Raw genomic sequence first — 19558 nt, forward strand, 5'->3', positions numbered from 1 at the left:
TGACCTGACTAAGCTGTCCACACCCAAGACCTAAACCTGGAACTCTGCAGAAGCAAAATCTGCAGTATTGGTTTCCCCTCTGTAAATAAACGAGCCTAAAACAGGATATTTATATCTTTTATTAACACCTTAAGACAGCTAAGGTCTCTCTGAAATGAAGAACAACAGCTACCACCTGCTCTTTGCATTTTTTTTTCTTTTACTGATTTGTTTTCGTGGTTTTGAAGCAGGGTCTCATGGAGCACACCAGACAAATGTGAGCTCACTATGTAGCTCTTACTCCTCCTGCCTCTACATCACAGGTGCTAGGAAGACAGGTATGTGTCACGCAGCCCATCTCTTTCCCCCATACTGTAACAGCCAATAGAAACCCGGGCTCTGAAATCACTAACACTTTCCACAGGGTACGAGAAATTGTGGCCACTGGTCCTGTGTTAACAGCAGGATAGCTGAATGTCATCTGTGTGGGTGGTGTGCAGTGGGGGTAGGACATGGTTGTGAGCAATACCTGGGCCATGTGACCCCATGCAGGGAGGGTGCTATTGCTCTGCAGGCCCATGCCAGCCAGGTTCCAGCCATCTGCAGGACCACAGGGCTGGAGTGTTGGGAACAGACCTTTCTGCCCTCCTCCGACAATGGTACAGTGACTATAGACAGATTAGGTGAAAACACAGCAGGTAAAGACAACTCCTCCAGATGTTCCCTTGTTAAAATTATCTTCTTTAAAAAAAAGTTCATTATTTTATGTGAAGGGATGTTTGGCTGCATATATGTCTATACCACATGTATATCTGGTACCCAGGCCAGACCCATCAGATCACTGGAATTATAGATGATTGAAGGTGCCATGTGGGTGCTGGGAACTGAACATGGGTCCTCTGGAAGAGCAGCCAGTACTTTTAACCACAGAGCTATCTCTCCAGCCTTCTTATTAAATTCTTAAATGCTCAGAGCCTTCGAGTATTGAAAAATTCTAAATTAAAAAAAAAAATCAAGGAGAGTAGAAGTCATCAAAAACATGGTAGCTCTTGTAGTTACTGACCACTCACTTTATCTCCAAGTTCATCCTAGTAGAGTTCAAAAGAATTCAATATATAAAGCAGAGATTAGACTTGTGTTAGGGGCAGAAACTTCTGGTAGTAGCTCTTGGTGACATCAATCATCAGCTCCTGTGTGCACTCTGGGAGCTCCCCTGAGAAGAGTCCTGGGGAAAGAGAGACCAGGTCAAGCAAGGGAACCAGGAGGTCTGTAGCCCTACCCTTTGTGAAAAGCTTACAATTTCTGAGATCTACTGTGAGGATCTAACCGTGAGGCCCTTCATCTTCAGACTGATAAGACTGTTGGCTACTGACATCTTCTGAAAGGTCTGAGTTTGTGTTTGGGAAACACACACTACAGCTCTCCAAATGAAGAAACAAATTCCAGGGGGAGGAGGTCAGAACACGCTTACAAGATAAAAAAGAGAAAAGGCACAGGGGACTGCTCTGAGCATCATTCCACAAAAGGGTTTCCACCCCCAGGATTCCACTGTGAGCCCCACTGAGCCAGTCTTACCCTTATCCCTGAGGCAAGAACTGTCCTGCGTTCCTACAGTGAAACTCAGTCCAGCACAATAAAACCAAAGCAACGATACTAGGTGCAGTTGAATCAAAGGAGGACAACAAACAGTCCATGATGGAACAAGCATGGTTAAAAATTTCACTCCTTACAGAATTAAATCAACCTATATACTTTAAGGATGTGCTGACAAAAAAAAAAAAAAAAAATTTCACTCCTAAACCGGGAGTGGTGGCACACACCTTTAGTCCTAGCACTGAGGAGGCAGAGGCAGGCAGATCTCTGAGTTCAAGGCCAGCCTGGTCTACACAATGAGTTCCAGGATAGCCAGGGCTATACAGGGAAACCCTGCCTAGAAAAACGACAACAAAAAGAAAAAACAGTTTCTGAAACAGTGGTAGTACTCTGTGCTACCATCTCCACTCACGCAGATTTTGTTTGTTTGTTTGTTTTTTTGGTTTGAGAGGGTTCCTCAGTGATGTCCTTGAACTTACCCTGTAGTTTTTTTGTTTTGTTTTGATGTGCATTGGTGTTTTGCATACATCCTTCTGTGTAAGAGTGTTAGATCCCCTGGAACTGGAGTTACAGACAATTGTGAGCTGCCATGTGGGTGCTGGGAATTGAACTTGGGTCCTCTGGAAGAATAGCCAGTGCTCTTAACTGATCAGCCATCTCTCCAGCCCTATCATGCAGATGTTTTGAGGGACACTTTAAAAATAGCTAGCAAAGGGCTAGAGAGATGCAGCTTGGCAGCTAAGAACATTGACTGTTCTTGCAGAAGTCCAAGTTTAGGTCCCAGTACCCACATGGCAGCTAACAACCACCTGTAACTCCAGGCCTGGGTGCTGTATGTATGTTATGCATAGATATATGCAGGCAAAGACACATACACATAAAATAAAAATAGCCAGCAAAGTTTTCAACATTCATATCCTGTGGTCCATAAGTCGGCTTCTAAGAATGTATGCCAGAGATAACTGCCCAATTGCATAATACATGTAAAAGAGTGTCAAGAAAGAAGTTTCTAATAGTGCCCAGGTACAACTAAATGCTAATGACCCATTATACTATGGGACTAATTCAATGCTTTGTGTTAAATCTACCTATGCAGTGTGTGAAACCTGTAACCCTTGAGAGGAATGATATAGTTCTCTATATACCACCTGAAAAGCTGCCCAAGGTATATTGCTAAATAACTGATAGTTTCTGAACAGTACAGAGTTAATAGCTTGATTTCATTTATATAGGTGCCGTTTCAAATACCTATATTTTCCATTCAAACATATAAGTGCACATATTTCATACATTTATACAAAATGTATTAAGTATATATAAAACAAATAAAAAACAAAAAAAACTCATAAAATTCTCATAGACACTCTATAATTAAAAAGTGCATGTTAGGCCTACAAATATGTTTAAACTTCACAGTATTTTTGTTTTGTTTTGTTTGTTTGAGCCAGGGTTTTTATGTAGTCCTGGCTGTCCTGGAACTCACCATGTAGACCAGGCTGGCCCCAAACTCATAGAGATCTGCCTGCCTCTGCCTCCTGAGTGTTGGAACTAAAGACACGTGCTACCACAACTGGCTCAAATTTTTTTTAATGTGTATGGATATTTTGCCTGCATGTATGTTTGTGTACCATGTGCATGCCTGGTGCCCAAGAAGTCAGAAGAGGGCTTTGGATCCCCTGGAAGTGGATTTATGGATGGCTGTGAGTTATGTGGGTGCTTAGAATCAAACCCAGATCCTCTGCAAGAGAAACAAGTACTCTTAACAGCTTAGCCGTCTCTCTAGCCCTTAAACTTCACAGTATTTAATCTTTAATCACAGTAATAATTAGACAATTTTAAAATTCAGAGATACCCAATAAAATTCCCATTTGTAGCTGTTCCTTAAACATCAGCTTTCAAGCTTCCAGTGCCATGTCCAGCAGCCATGATGGGCTATGACTTCAATTAGTGCATTATCTGCCTGTCTACAGTAGCATCAGCGCTCGTGGCTTTTGATCAGGGTTTATCCTGCTTTCCATTTCTTTTTGCTCCAGGCTCAATTTTATCTCATGTAGCTCTCACAAATGTGTCAGATTCCCTGCAAGCCCACATGTCTGAATTCAAAGATGGATGTGCCAATAAAGCACCCTAATGCCTGGCATTTATTTTTGAAACTACTCAAAAGAAACACCCCGTCATGGTACAAGAAGCTTTGGGCTCTAAATGAGGGGTCTTTGACACTGGAGACGCGCACCTTCCAGTCTCAGTTCCCTCATATACAGAGACCTGGATGGTCCCATGCAGCTGGCCTTTTCAAAAGTAGTCATTATGATTTCCACCTGAAATACCAGGATGGTTCCTTGTCTTCTGACATTAATGTTCCATGACCATAAGAAGTTAGTACTAAGGAACTTGAATAAGTTAAAAAGATGAGGCACACGTATCTCTGAAGAGATTTTTTTTTATTTCCCCTTTGTCCAGTCAGAGCCCAGGCCAAGAAAGAAATGCTTCTTTGTCCTTACCATGTGCTGATGGCAGATTTGTTCCATAGCAACCCTTTTTTCTTCAATGTTATTTATTTATTTTTATGTGTATGGGTGTTTTGCCTGAATGTACGTCTGTTTACCTTGTGTGTGCCTGGAGATTGCAGAGGCTAGAAAAGGTAGGTGAATCCCCTGGAACTGGAGTTAAAGTTGAGCTGCCATGTGAGTGCTGGGAATTGAACCCAGGTCCTGTGGAAGAGCATCCAGTGCTCTTAACCACTGAGCCACCTCTCCAGTCCCTATAGCAACCTTCTTGAGGGGAAACCCTTGAAAGGTATTTGAGAATCTCTCTGCCATGTGTGGATCTAAGGCTTTCTCCTATCCCACAGGTACCACATTTTAAATCACTCTACTATGAGGTCAGCATTTAACACCTGCTGTCTTCTAGCTTGCGTTTCATTTCCTTTTTGTTTCTGATAATTTCCTTTTTTCCTTGTAAATCCAGTTATTCATTCCAAACACAGCTTGTTCACTGGGTGTGGTGATGCACGCCTTTTATCTCAGCATCAGAAGGCACATGCAGGCAGATCTCTTTGAGTTCAAGGGCAGCCTAGTCTACATAGTGAATTCCAGACCGGCCAAGGCTACATAGTGAGACCCCATCACAAAAAAACAAATACTACCTGTACCAAAAGCAACTTATTTATATGACTTTTCTAGGTGTTTTGTTGCTAAATCACATATCAGAGTTAGAAGTCACATGGATTACTTTAGTAATGGAAAAGAGTTTGAAGGAGGCTGAAACAGACATTGACATCAACATTACCTGGGCAGCCTGAGAAGACGGTGAATGGTGGGACCACAGTTTCTGGAGGTAATACTGTATTGTCAAGAATTTTGCAGCAGTCTTTCAAGACACACCGGCGCCCCTGAAATTAAAATCTTATTAATAGGAATTGAGCAAGACATGGAAGTAAAGCTTGTTTAGTATTCTGTGTGGAAGGCTGTTCTATATTTTCTCTATTCATTGTATTTTTATGACAGTGTCTCATTATTGTAGCCCTACTTGGCCTGGAATTTGCTATATAGACCAGGCTGGCCTCGAACACAGAGATCTGTCTGCCTCTACCTCCAGAGTGCTAGGATTAATGCCGAGCACCGCCACACCCAAGCATTCACGGTATCTTGTAATAGCAAGGGAGCCAAGGACAATGACAGGGTGTTTGGTTGAAATTACATACTTTAAGTAGAATCTGACAAGGAGTAAAGGGTGAGTGTGTGTATGCATAGGTACACACGAGGGAGGGTTGTATGCTCCAGATAGTACAGGTTGTCTTAAGCATTAGACATTAGGCAAACCTTTGACTTGTGAGAGTTCCATTTTTCTCTGTTGTTTTGCTGCCTTGTCTTCTGGTTACAGAAATCTTTTTGCACTGGGCACTACCCACCCCCATCTTAGTCCACATGCTTTACTTCTAGCTCACACATAGACTCCATGCTTGACCAGTGACTGGTTTGAGGAAGTGGCATATGAGCCAACTTAGTCTAATGAACCTCAACCTTGGGTTTCTGCTGGGACGACAGGGAAATGAAGCACTTTTCCAGTAGAGTTCCCAGAAGACAGGATGGATGCCAACAGCATCTTATCCTTGCCAGGAAGTAACCTCCAGAGGAAGGAGAAAAGGGATGAAGGCTTGTTTTCATGGTATCAGATGAACCTTTGGATCACGTGGGCATGAAATTAGGATCTACTTCTGGACTCTCAGTTTATACTAGCTAATCTAATACATCTGGTTGGGCACCTGCCAGGTTAAGGACTACTTGTCTGTTCTCTGGACAAATTTTCTTTCTTATTTTTTTTATTTTTCGAGACAAGGTTTCTCTGTGTAACAGCCCTGTCCTGGAATTCTATTTGTAGACCAGGTTGGCTTCAAACTCACAGAGATCCACCTGCCTCTGCCTCCTAAGTATTGGGATTAAAGGCGTGCACCACCACCACCACCACCACCACCACCACCGGGCCCTGACAAATTTTCTTGAGTAGAAGTTATTAGTCAATTTGTTTTTCCACAGGAGATAGCTATTTGAATATTTGGACTAAACCTTATGTTTAACTTTATACAGTGTTACCATTTTTTTAATTCTTCCATAATCCACAGCATTTTAAAGGTGAGCGATATGGCATGGGAAAACTCATTTGTTAGGTTAAGGGAAAAGCTATACACACTGTTTAAACCCATGCCTTAGGTTACTCACCCGAGCAGAGCAAAGTTTACTCTTTTTTTGTTGTTTGTTTTGCTTTGTTTAAGACAGGGTTTCTCTGTGTGGCCCTGGCTGTCCTGGAACCCACTCTGTAGACCAGTCTGACCTCGAACACTGAGGTCCGCCTGCCTCTGCCTCCCAAGTGCTGGGATTAAAAGCCCGTGCCAACACTGCCCAGCTCAAAGTTTCACTCTTTATTAACTATTTTTTTAAATTGTGTGTGTGAGAGTGCTCATCCATGCATAACCATGTGGAGGTCACAAGTTGTTTGTTTGTTTGTTTTTTAATCAGGAAAGTAGTAATTTTCAACCTTATTTTTTGAGGCAGGACCTTTCACTGAGCCTAGAACTTAATGTTCTAGCTAGACTACCTGACCAGTGAGCCCCCAGCACTGACTCCACCTTTCTCCAGCACTGGGGTTACAGGCATGTGCCACTATACCCAACTTTTATATGGGTGCTGGGAACAATCTCAGATCATTTGCCTTACACAGAAAACACTACCCACTAAGTCAGCTCCTTCAAGCTGAGTTTACTAGGGCTTGAAAGTTCGCCTGTGTCCTGATAAAAAAAATTTGATAAACATCTGGGTAGTAAAACACAGATAGGAGAAATGAGATTAGACAATCTGATGAAAAATATCTGGCTGAGAATGTAGAAATGTAAACAGCCAGTGCTCTTAACTGCTGAGCCATATCTCTAACTTCCCTAAATGAATTTTTAAAAAAGCTTCTACTTTAATCTCAGCACTCAGGAAGCACAAGCAAGCTGGTCTCTGTAAGTTCCAGGTCAGCCTGGTCTACAGAGTTCCAGGCCAGCTACTAACAAGACCCTGTCTCAAAACAAAAACAAAACCCAGGGAGCTACAGAGATGGCTCAATTGTTAAGAGCACTGGATTCTCTGCCAAAGGACCCAGATTTGATTCCCAGCACCCACAGGTGGTTCACAACAGTCTGAAACTCTAGTTCTAGCAAATCTTGCATCCTCTTCTGACCTCTGCAGTCACCTAGGAGGCATGCAATGCATAAATAGACATGCAGACAAAATACCCACACACATAAAATATATATATGGTTTTTAGAGAGAGGGTTTCTCTGTATAACAGCCCTGACTGTCCTGGAACTTGCTTTGTAGACCAGGCTGGCCTCAAACTCCCAGAGATCCACCTGTCTCTACCCACCTCCTCTCCCCCAGTACTGGGATTAAAGGCAAACACCACCACACCCAGCTAAATTAAAAAAAAAAAGAAAGAAAGAAAAAGAAAAGCTTCTGCAGGGTCTGAGTTTCATAAACGGTTAAGCTGCCTCCAGCTGGATGCACAAGAAGACTGGCAACAGTTGGTGTGTGACTCTGAAGTAGGCTGGCTCTAAGTAAGGATCTTCGTTCTTCCGAGGAAGTGCTCATTCACGAATTAGCTATGGTACTTCCAAAGGTATCAACTGTCGATCTCCCCTGGTGAACAAGGTGATGTTATCTCTAAGGCCTACACTCAGGCCTACCTGAGTTATCTCATGAGGTCATCTCATGCCTACACTCCTAATCCCAGGACTAAGCTCATGGGAACAGGATGTGCTAAGTAAGGCATGACGCGATCCCATGCTGGGGTCCGTGGACAGATGGCCCTAGGGAAAAAACAGTGGGAGGAGTCTTCTCACTACTTACTGCCAGCCACTGTACAGCCTGCAGTCCGCTTTGTCCACTAGCTGGCCATCCCACTCACTTAGATCCTGACTGCTTAGAGAAATAGATTAACTACATTTCAGGAACATTCTGAGTATAGGGATTAATTCATAGCAACACGAAGAATGCCAATAGTTTTTTGTTGTGTTTTGTTTTTTATTTTTCGAGACAGTGTTTCTCTGTGTAGTTTTGGTACCTATCCTGGATCTCGCTCTGTAGATCAGGCTGGCCTCGAACTCACAGAGATTCGCCTGGCTCTGCCTCCTGAGTACTGGGATTAAAGGTGTGCACCGCCACCTGGTGAATGTCGATAGTTTTAAGACATGCGTGGATTGGGAATAGCTAAGGATATGGTAAAAGGCTTCTTCATTCTTCCTCTAAGAAGGAATCAGGAACTGTGGCTATGCAGCTCATGTTACAGCAACCTGGATTATTTTAGCAAGCCAAATTAACATCACTGAGCCTTGGTTTCTTCACCTAGAAAGCAGGCTATAAAGCCAAACCAACAGCAATGCCACCAATCCAGTAACAAGCATAAAGCTGACAGCACTGTAATGCCTAGGATATTGATCGCTAAGCTTTTCCTTCTGGCATTACGACAATTCTGATTTATACCTTCACACAGAAAGCTGTCACTAGACTATCACATGGGACACTCTAGGAAAGTCTATGTGCCATGGAGGCAGTTAGGCTTTAGCTCTGAGAGTCTATAGTTCTAAAAGACTTTAAAATGTGTCAAGGGTTAACAAGTACTGCTCACACTGAACAGTGAAGAGGTCATTAAGTGATATTCTGAAAAGAGGTACAAAAAGCAGAGTATCTAGCCAGGAATGGTGGTGCAGGTCTATAGCCCAGCTCCTTGGAAGGCTGGGGCAGAAGTGGCACAAGTTTAAGGCCAGTCTAGGCCACACCAAGTTCAGGTGAGTCCAAGCAACTTAGCCAGTCTCTGTCTTAAAATTTAAAAAAAGCCGGGCGGTGGTGGCGCACGCCTTTAATCCCAGTACTCGGGAGGCAGAGCCAGGCAGATCTCTGTGAGTTCGAGGCCAGCCTGGACTACCAAGTGAGTTCCAGGAAAGGCGCAAAGCTACACAGAGAAACCCTGTCTCGAAAAACCAAAAAAAAAAAAAAAAATTAAAAAAAAAAAAAGTTTTAAGTGTTAGAAATGTAGCTCAGGACAGAATGTATGCCTGGCATACACAAGGCCCTGGGTTCAGTTTCTGACAGTAGTCTGTAATTAACCAGGATGTAAATAACCGTTGTATTTGTAAGTTATTTACGATATATAGTATGATATTTCAGTACATAACATGTGGCGATCAATCAAGGCAAGTGGGATTTTGACTGTCTCATCACTTCATGTTTGGAGCCTTCAAATGCCTTCTCCAGGCTCAGCAGTATACAGTAAGCTGTGAACCGTGGTCTCTCTACTAGAACGTCTTCTACAGCGCCCATATTCAATTTCCTTCTATTCTTCCTTTAATAACCACTCTTTCTTCTATTTAAGATCAAATTTTTATCATTCCCTTTCTTTAACATGAAACTGAACAAAAACTTTGTCTCTACACATATTGAAGAATTCCTTTGCAGTTAGAATATATGCAGACAGGGTCTCTCATTGCTCTGGTGCTTACCAAGTAGGCTGGCTGGCCAGACCTGAGACCCAGGGGTCCGCCTGTTTCCGCCTCCCCAGTGCTGGGGTTATAAGAGTGTGACACCACATCTGGTATTTACATGGGTCCTAGGGATCAAACTCAGGTTCTCATTCTTGCATGATTGGTGCTTTACCAACTGAGCTATCTTCTTAGTCCCAGGAGCCCCATACATATATGTATAGCCCCATATTTAATATCATATGGAAAAGGTTCAATAAAGGCTAGCCATTATTACTTGGTTTTATTTTGGGTGTGTGTTTGTGTCTTTGCAGTGCTGAAGAATCAAATCCTGAGCCTCATACAAGCTACATAAACACTCTATCAGTGAGCTAGATCCCTAGCCCACTGGCCATTATTATTACTGCTTGGAAAAATAACTCCAAATCCAGAAAGGAAAACCTAACCTCAAGAAACTGGAAATGCCTCCTCCCCCTGTTACAGGGACAGAGTCCCACAGATGGGGTGGAGAGAGGAAGACAGAGGAAATGATGCTGCTTAGTTGAGTGAGTCATGTACTTACAATCACACAGTTCTTCCCAACGTGAACATAAGAACCGATCTGAGCAGCGTTGACCACACAGTCTTCCTCAATAAAGACATGGTCCCCAATATGTAGAGGAAAGAATGCAACACTAAAAAGGAAAAGAAGACAAACAAGAAAAGGTCAAGGTGATGGAGTTTGGGTTAAGGTTACAGAACTACAGATCATAATCTCAACATTTATTTATTTACAGATAGACTATTTTGTTTTGTTTTCTGAGACAGGGTCTCTCTTTGTAGTCCTGACTATCCTAGAGCTTGATATGTAGAGCAGGCTGGACTCAAACTCATTGAGATCCTCTTGCCTCTGTCTCTCGAGCTCTGGGATTATAGGCATTTGTCACCAGGTCCTACCTTTACAGACAGACTCTTTCTATGTTGCCCAGGCTAACCTAGAATTTGTCACATAGCCCAAGATGGCCTCAAACATCTGACACTCCAGATTCAGCTTCCTGAGCAGTGATTGCAGGGATGCACCATACCCTCAGTTTTTGTCATGTTAATAGGACTACTCCTTGCAAGGAAAGAATCCTCAGGTCACTGAAATTCCAAATGTTAAAACCAAGGAATCAGGCTAATAACTCAGAATCAGAATTACTGGATTGTAAAAAGAAAAGGTAAGACAGGATCTTCAAAGCAAATTAAAATGAGTGGGTACTGACCCATTCCTGCTTTCTTTGACAAAGCTCACAGACATGTTTAATAATCTGTTTCCAGGACTGACAAGTTCATAGGCTATCAGTTTTGGTGCTCAACACATAACAGAACAACAGCAGCAACCAAAAACAAAACAAAACCAAACCAAAAAACCTGGGGGGGCTAGGGGAAAGAACAAGGTTTCATGTAGCTAACCTGGCCTTCAATTTGCTATGGAGCAGATGACCTTGAATATTTGATCCTCCTGCCTCTGAACTAGAGCTGTGTGCCACTACACCCTCCCTGTTCGTGCAGTGCTGAGACTGAACCTAGGGCCTGTATTATGCTAAACAAGTGCTCTACATTCTCAGATCTTTTTTTTTTTAAAGATTTATTTATTATGTATACAGTGTTCTGCTTGCATGTATGCCTGCAGGCCAGAAGAGGGCACTAGATCTCATTACAGATGGTTGTGAGCCACCATGTGGTTGCTGGGAATTGAACTCAGGACCTCTGGAAGAGCAGTCAGTGTTCTTAACCTCTGAGCCATCTCTCCAGCCCCATTTTCAGATCTTAAAAAAAAAAAATCATTTTAGTACTCATCATTCTTAAACTTCAACCCTCTACCATATTTACTGAATTCCTACTGTGTGCCAGACTCGGCTAGGAACTGAGGATAGAATGTAAGCAAAACAGATTTGTTGCATGAGGAGTGTACAATCAAGAGAAGCCAAGAGCTTAGAATTTTGTCTTCTTAAAATTGGTTTAAATGTTTCTTGTTTTTTCCTTCAGAGTGGGAATAATGCAATATTAAATGTCCTTTCATGGAAATTTTTTTTTATTTTTCCCTAATAGTGGGAATAACTCATTATCAATGATCCCTTCATAGGAGAAAGAAAACACTTTTAACAAGCCAACTTCTAGTAAAAAACAATTGGGGTCAGAGTCAATGCTGTTTAAATTTCCAGAGATATAAGTTATCCATTGTATAAAGGATGTTCTCTTCTCTTGATTGTCTAATTATTGTCTAAATGAATGTTTAATTTTCATAGTAAATGAACTAAAAGAACAAAATTCATGATTTTAAACTATATACGCTCTTGACTGTTTATCATTATTAAAAATTTGGCTCTGCTCTTTAAGTTGCTTTCTAGAAATTCTTAGGTAAATTCTATGAAAATGGAACACTTGAAACAGAATGAGTTGTTACGTTATTAGAGAATGTGGTTACTAAGGTAAAAGCTCATGGAAAATGATCTCTATCTGAGTGAGAGCTTACAGAAGTTGTTTTTCTGCTGAATGGAATGCAGGTGGATTGTTTGGTCCACACTGTTAATAACTGACAAGATGCATTAACATGTTGCTTGAAATCTATTAAAAAAAGAGATCCACCTTTTAAAACTTTATAAAAATGCTCCATAATGTTGCCTAAAGTTACCTGTTAGAGGCAATCTCCTATAGAGATTGTTTTTAATGCTTTTATAGTTGGCTTATATAAAAAGGACTATGCAAAAAAAAATGCTGGGGGTAAAGTTGCTCAATTGTTATTACTCCTATAATTTTAAAGACAAAGCAACTCCAATTTTAAGACAGAAGATTTTAAAGGTACTAAAAAGAAAGTATTTTGACAAATTGTTATTAATGATAAGAGGCCAAATCTAAACTTGCAAGTAAATGGCATTCAAATTTCAGGCTTCCTAGACACTAAAGTTGATGTATCTATAATTTTTCAAAAATCTTAAAATCCCAGTTGACCTTTACAAAAGGTCTCCACTCAATTTGTAAGCATTGGAACCTTATCTCAAGCAAAACAGAGTGGATTAAATGTACAGGGCCTAAAGGATAAACAAGAAATGTTAAGTAGTCCAATTTTATGTCAATATTTTGTAAAAATTAACTGCTAGAAGTGGTATGTAAACAATTTCCTCAGTCTATTAGCTATCATTATATGGATGATATTTTATTGGCTGCTTCTGATACAGATATCTTAGAAAAAATGTTAAGGGGCTGGAGAGATGGCTCAGATGTTAAGAGCACTGGCTGCTCTTCCAGAGGTCCTGAGTTCAATTCCCAGCAACCACATGGTGGCTCACAACCACCTGTAATGAGATCTGGTGCCCTCTTCTGGCCAGCAGTCATACATGCTGTATACATAATAAATAAATTAATATTTAAAAAAAAAAAAAAAAAAGAAAGAAAAAATGTTAAATGTGGTACAGAAAATTTTACCCTATTGGCGATTTCAAATTTCTCCTGAAAAAAATACAAAAAGGAGATTCTCTTAGTTATTTAGGTTATAAATTAAATAAACAGAGAATTCAGCCACAAAAGGTACAGATTAGGAGAGATCAGTTGCACACTCTTAATGATTTTCAAAAATTATTGGGTGATATTAGTTGGCTACCTCATACCACTGGTTTGTTTACTCAAGAATTGAGTCATTTGTTTCAGATTTTACAAGGCGGCTCAGATTTAAACTGTCCAAGACAATTAACAGCTGAGGTGGAAAGGGAATTAGCTCAAGTAGAACAAAAGCTGCAAAACGCCCGTGTGGGTCGATCAGATCTTACAAAAAGGCTGACTCCCCTGCAGCTGGAAAGGCTAGATATCCTAAAGGTGCTCTGTGTCTTCAGTCCATGGACCCATGTGGACCCACATCCGTACAATAACAGCCAGATGTGGTGGCTCACACCTTTAATCCCAGCACTTGGCAGGCACAGAAAGGCAGATCTCTGTGCACTCAAGGCCAGCCTGGTCTCATAGATCTCTGTGAATTCCAGGACAGCCATAGTTACATAGTGAAAGCCTGTCTGGGGGCAGGGAGAGGAGATTATATTTAAGTCAAGACTGAATAGGATTTATTGGGCTTCCTTCAGACATATAACATCATTCTATTCTCTACAATTCCTCAAATATTACTGACAAGGTTTCTATAATAGCATTTATCAGGCCATGTTTTTTGTTAAAAAGATTTATTTTATTTGTGTGTGTGTGTTTCTGGGTATCTACAGAGGCCAGAAGAGAGCAGTGGATTCCTTGGAGCCAGAGATAAAGGCCACCTAATGTGGATGCTGGGATCTGAACCTGATCCTCTGACAGAGCAGTAAGCACTCTTAACCACTGAGCCATCTCTGCAGACCCTGTCCATATTTGAAATCTGTGGCCTAGGTAAGACACAAAGTAGCTGTTTGCCCATTAACTCTTTCCAGCCCTGTTCTACATGAATATTTTGTCAGTCATCCTATCTATTCTCCAAGACTCAAGATTTACATGAACTTTGTTAATTTCTAGTATTTTAAGTCTCTTCCTCTTGTACAACATGAATTCCTTGATCACATGACAGTCTACAGCAAGCTCTCTTAAACTTTTTCTATTCCTGACACCTCTTTACCCAAGAAATTGTTTTTTTATGTGAACCCAGATATGTAAGTATATAGAATAGGTTTACCAGTGAAATGTTCGAGCTGAGTGTGGTAGCATACACCTATAGTCCAGCACTTAGGTGGTTGAGGAAAGAAAATTAGGGAGTTCAAGGCCAGTCTGAGCTACACTAGACCTACTTCAAACAAACACACACACAAAAATATTTACTGATCATTAAGAGCCTATGGCCATACCAGTCTGTATATGTCTAATCTCATAAATCATAAAGAAATTTATTTTAAAACAATACTTTGGTATACATATAATCTTACCATGATTAAAGACAAAAACAAATGTGCATGTTGTGGTGTGTTCATTTATTTTTACATAAAGAATTAAGTCTTTCCTGGGTATCTGATAATGCAAAACAGAGCATCTTCTCTGCTATTCAGAGTTGACTGATATTCTAATTTTATAATTAACAATGCTGAGAAAGCTACTTTGCATAAATACTTAGTACAAAATGGCAGGTATGTTTAGAGCCATTTCAGGAACTACTGGAAAAACCTGTCTGAATCTCAAGTCAAAATATATTGATCAATTTTTTTTCTTTTAATGAAACTCAAGTCAGTAACTCAAACAGCAATTTTTAAAACCCAACAATCTTTTTAAAAAAATATTTGTTTAATCTCTGTGAGTTTGAGGCCAGCCTAGTCTACAGAGTGAGATCCAGGATAGGCACCAAAACTACACAGAGAAACTCTGTCTTTAAAAAACCAAAAAAAAAAAAAAAAAAAAAAGAAAGAAAAGAAAAGAAAAGAAAAAAGGATTTGTTTATATGTGTATTTGTTTGCATGCGTTTATGTACACTACAGGCATACCAAAGTCCAAGGAGGCCAGAAGAAAGTCCCTTAGAACTGGAACAATAGGCAGCTTTAAGCCACCCAGGTCCTTTGCAAGAGGAGTGGTACCCTTTTTTTTTTTTTTTTTTTTTTGGTTTTTTCGAGACAGGGTTTCTCTGTGTAGCTTTGCACCTTTCCTGGAACTCACTTGGTAGCCCAGGCTGGCCTTGAACTCACAGAGATCCACCTGGCTCTGCCTCCCGAGTGCTGGGATTAAAGGTGTGTGCCACCACCGCCCAGCAAGCAGTAGTACTCTTAACTGCTGAGCCATCTCTCCAGCCTCAAAACCCAACATTCTAATATAAAATCCAAAGATATACTAATTTATACTTACATGTTAAGGGATGACCATAGGAAAATATTAAAAGTTTATTTTCAGTAATTAAATCATCATGTTTCTCTAATAGCAGCAAACAGTGTACTGGCTAGTTTTGTATGTTAACTTGACACAAATTAGTCATCAAAGAGGAAGTAGCCTCAGTTGAAGAAACGTCTCAATGAAATCCAGCTGTAAGGCATTTTCTCAGTTAGTAACCAATGCGGATGGCCCAGCCTATGGGGAGCAGTGCCATCACTGGGCTGGTGGTCCTGGAGTCTATAAAAAAGCAGGCTGAGGCCGGGCAGTGGTGGCGCATGCCTTTAATTCCAGCACTCGGGAGGCAGAGCCAGGCGGATCTCTGTGAGTTCAAGGCCAGTCTGGTCTACAGAGCAAGATCCAGGAAAGGTGCAAAGCTACACAGAGAAACCCTGTCTAGAAAAACCAAAAAAAAAAAAAAAAAAAAAAAAAAAAAGCAAGCTGAGCAAGGCATGGGAAGTAAGCCAGAAGCAGCGCCCCTCCATGGCCTCTGCATTATTAGCTCCTGCCTCCAGGATCCTGATCTGTCGAGTTCCTGTCCTGACTTCCTTCAGTGATGAGCAGCAGTAGAAGTGTAAGCCAAATAAACCCTTTCCTTCCCAACCTGCTTTTCGGTCATGGTGTTTCATTGCAGCAATAGGAACCCTGACTAAGACACTTAGTATGTACAGTAAAGACAGTAGAACTTATAACACACAGTAGTTCAAACCTGAGCAGAAGTGTTTCAGATGGCATTCACTGGGGTGGCTTGTATGACATCCTACACAGTGCAATGCACCCTGCTGTGTGCAAAACTGAGGCTGCAGTCACATCACATGATACACCATGGGCAAGTACTACCAGAAACTTTGGATTCATTATACATTTCATTTGAAATTAATTTTTGGTTGTTGCATATTCAGAAACCTTTCATTGTGGCGAATTTTTCACAGCCTTCCACATTCAGTTATGAAATGGCTATATATGGTAATGACTCATAGTTTAAAAAACTACAGGCTACATCAGTTCTGAGAATTCTTCAATTTTAAATTAAAAATCTAAATTTCTTAGCATTATTTGATTCTGGTATGACATGCAAGAGGAAAATCCACCTTCACCTTTTACTCATGCTTTACTATTTATGTTTTATTTCTCTGTTTCTCACAAGGATTATTCTACTTCTGACAACCAGCTATGAACAAGGTTACAACCACCCAGAGTGGTGTTCATTACTGTGAACACTTACTCAGAGCCCCACCAACCAGGATAGACCTTCTCATTACACATCTAAACACATGGACATGTACAGTATCACCAGGAACAGTATGGAGCTTGGGACTGCAAACAGGAAATTAAATCACATACCCTTTACTGAATTTCTTGAATGGTGGCCTTATGACACTACGGCTTTTTACAACACAGTGCCGTCCAACTCTCACATTTGCCAGATCTCCGCGGATGATACAGTCATTCATTACAATGGTCTATAAAGCAAAACACGTTTAAAAATTAATGGTGTAGCCTAAAAGGAACAATTGGCTCACGCCATCAAATGTTCTGTAAGAGGGGTAACTACGGTGAAAGGAGAACTGGCTTCGGATTGACTGCAATACAACATAAGCTTTGATCTTAACACTCCACGATCTTGATGACTCACTGAGTGAAGAGAATGCTTATGGTAGGCCAGGTAACATATCTGTCTAGAGCAGTGGTTCTCAACCTTCCTAATGCTGTGACCCTTCAATACAGTTCCTCATGTTGTGGTGACCCCCAACCATAAAATTATTATGTTGCTACTTTATAGCCCTAATTTGATACTGTTATGAATCTCAAGGTAAATATTTGATTTGCGACCCACAGGTTGAGAACTACGTGTTTAGGGTCACTCAGATTCATCTGAAGTCCTCCGAGCCTTGGAGACTTGGTCAGAGACTGTCCCATCTGCTTCCACACAGGCTGTGCCACCACATTTCCAGATCCTTTTGAAAAAAGTCAGAAGTTCTGGTAATACAGGACTGTATGCTCAGTCAGTAATAACCAATGTCAGCATACATTGGTCATATATTCCCCATTTACTTTGTTTTGAGACAGGGTCTTTCTTATTATGTCTCTCAGAATGATCTGGAGCTCACTACGTAATCAAAGGTAACCTGAAACGAGATGCAATCATCCTGTTTCATCGGCCAAAGTGCTGAGATGACAGGCAAGCATCCCCTGACTTCTATTTTAAAATATTTTATTGCCTCTTTAGGTTTTGTGTCCAGTAGTCCTGGGCACAATATAACACAGCAGAAAAATGTGCCATTGTATTTTGTTTGGCCACAAAAGGATTCTGTTCCTCCCCCGACTCCAACACTTTTTTATGCATAATATTTAATGTAAATCCTATATAAATAGGATATTGAAGAAAATGACAAACAAGAGTTCACGTTCTGTTCAAATGAAATTCCTCCCCTTCCCCTCCTCCCTTCATCTAGCTCCCTGTGCCCCTTCGTCTAGTGTGCCCTCCTCTTCCACATCTCATGTGGTACACTGCTCTCCCCTCCCTTCTTCCTTAAAACGTCTCTATTCCCCACCTAATAGGTCTCCTTCTAATTTCCTGGCTTCTCCACAATGATCATTTTTATGCATTCAATAAATCCACTTTGAAGAAAAAAAATAAAGCAAAGAAAAGAGAACTGGAAATGTACAACAAATTGGAGACACAGTACCATTTTATATACCCTGCTAATATGGTGATGAGCAAAGGTATGCACTCTGGTGCCGCCTGTGTACTTTACCTTGCCATTGAGAACGATGTTCTGACTGCCACACAAAACAGACTGGCGACTAACTTTGTTCCCAGATGCCTAAAAGCGAACAGAAATCCGAGGTGAAAAAGCTGAGATTTCTGGGATACCATTTCCATCAAGAAAGCTTTCACTGCAGAGATAATTACTTTAAATGGAGTGCAGTCTAAAATGGAATGAGAGCTGAGTGTAGTACTGCACCCCTACTGTCCCAGCCCTAGTATGATGATTATGAATTTGGGGTTAGTATGGACTACAAAGTAAGACTCCATCACAAAAGCAAACTAGAGAAGGAAGAGAGAGAGCAGGAGGGGGTGGAAAGGCTGGGGGTGTAACTTAATAATAATAGTGCTTAGTACCCCAAAACATGTAAGAGGGACTGAATCCAATATTTCACAAGAGCAAGGGTGGACTAGGAACTCAAAGTTCAAGAAATGGACTCAGGATTTGTATCTACTGACCAATGTGCATTCAAATCCCAGTTCTACACTCCAGTTTCACAGCCCTAAATGAGGAAAATGACTTTCCCATGACCACAGAGTTGTAAGGACATACAGAAAAAAATGAATAACCCTAACAGTGGCACTTGCTTGTTTCCAGCACTTTACAAATGTTATGAGTTGACGATTAGAAACAACTTTTTAGCACGTTAGTATACTGTAAAATATTATTTTTAAAAGGGCCTGAAGCCTGAAACTGTAATTAATATCAGGACGAATAGACTGTATTGTGTATTCCGGAACACACTATCTCTACAGGAAAAGTAGGTGTGTGTGTGTGTGCGCGCGCGCGCGCGTATACACACACACACACACACACACACACACACACACACGCATACAGAGAGAGAGGGAAGAGATAGGGATGGGGGCGGACGAGCGGAGGGAAGGAGGAGAGAGCCTAATTCATGCATGCACGGACTAAATAACAAAATCAGAGGAAACACGAAGCGTCTGTACGTCATCCCCAAGGTACAGACTGTGGGAGCAGGGGCGGATGAAGCAGGGACAGGAGGAGCGGCCGTCCTGTCCTCCAGGGGCCGCTGGGCTGCCAGGGGAACAACGTCTGCACACGCTCACCGTCTCGATGTACTCGGACTTGTTGTACAGCTGCTCGCCCAATTCCATGGCTGCCTCCTCCTCTTCGAGCCTCAGGACCCTGTCAGTCGCTCAAGCCCACTGTGAGTCCAGCTACTTCCGGCTGCCTGTCCACTTCCGCTATCCGCGCCCTCGACTCCCATCGACTCTCATCGACTGCTCGGCTCTCCTCTAGGTAGCCCCACGCCGTCGCGCGGAGGTCTCCAGCTGCGCATGCGCAGAGCGAGCGGCGGCTTTAATTGGTCCGAGTAGGTAGCGCGCGGGATCCG

General features: G+C 41.5%; 1 protein-coding gene across 1 annotated transcript; it reads right to left on the reverse strand.

Annotated features, from left to right (window-relative positions):
• Positions 1-101: 101 nt before the first annotated feature.
• On the reverse strand, positions 102-19438 carry Dctn5 (dynactin subunit 5). Its single transcript, XM_052761587.1, has 6 exons — positions 19272-19438; positions 18184-18252; positions 16769-16887; positions 10149-10260; positions 4861-4963; positions 102-1204 (listed from the first exon to the last, which is right to left on the reverse strand). Exons 1-6 carry the CDS (start codon positions 19317-19319, stop codon positions 1107-1109), a joined length of 549 nt encoding a protein of 182 aa, XP_052617547.1. The 5' UTR covers positions 19320-19438; the 3' UTR covers positions 102-1106.
• Between the last annotated feature and the right edge of the window lie 120 nt (positions 19439-19558).

This window comes from Peromyscus californicus, unplaced genomic scaffold, assembly GCF_007827085.1.
Source record: "Peromyscus californicus insignis strain IS unplaced genomic scaffold, ASM782708v3 Scaffold_4__1_contigs__length_199733344, whole genome shotgun sequence".
NCBI classification, from domain to species: domain Eukaryota; kingdom Metazoa; phylum Chordata; class Mammalia; order Rodentia; family Cricetidae; genus Peromyscus; species Peromyscus californicus.

Bases quoted from the DNA above. Each gene is read 5' to 3' on its own strand.
- Dctn5 (XM_052761587.1), bottom strand. From the start codon at position 19,319: ATGGAATTGGGCGAGCAGCTGTACAACAAGTCCGAGTACATCGAGACG. The intron at 10,261-16,768 runs GTATGTGATTTA...TTTCCTTTTTAG, and splicing joins TTCAAGAAATTCAGTAAAGG to TGTTGCATTCTTTCCTCTAC. The intron at 1,205-4,860 runs GTAATGTTGATG...CTCTTTCCCCAG, and splicing joins CGTCTTCTCAGGCTGCCCAG to GACTCTTCTCAGGGGAGCTC.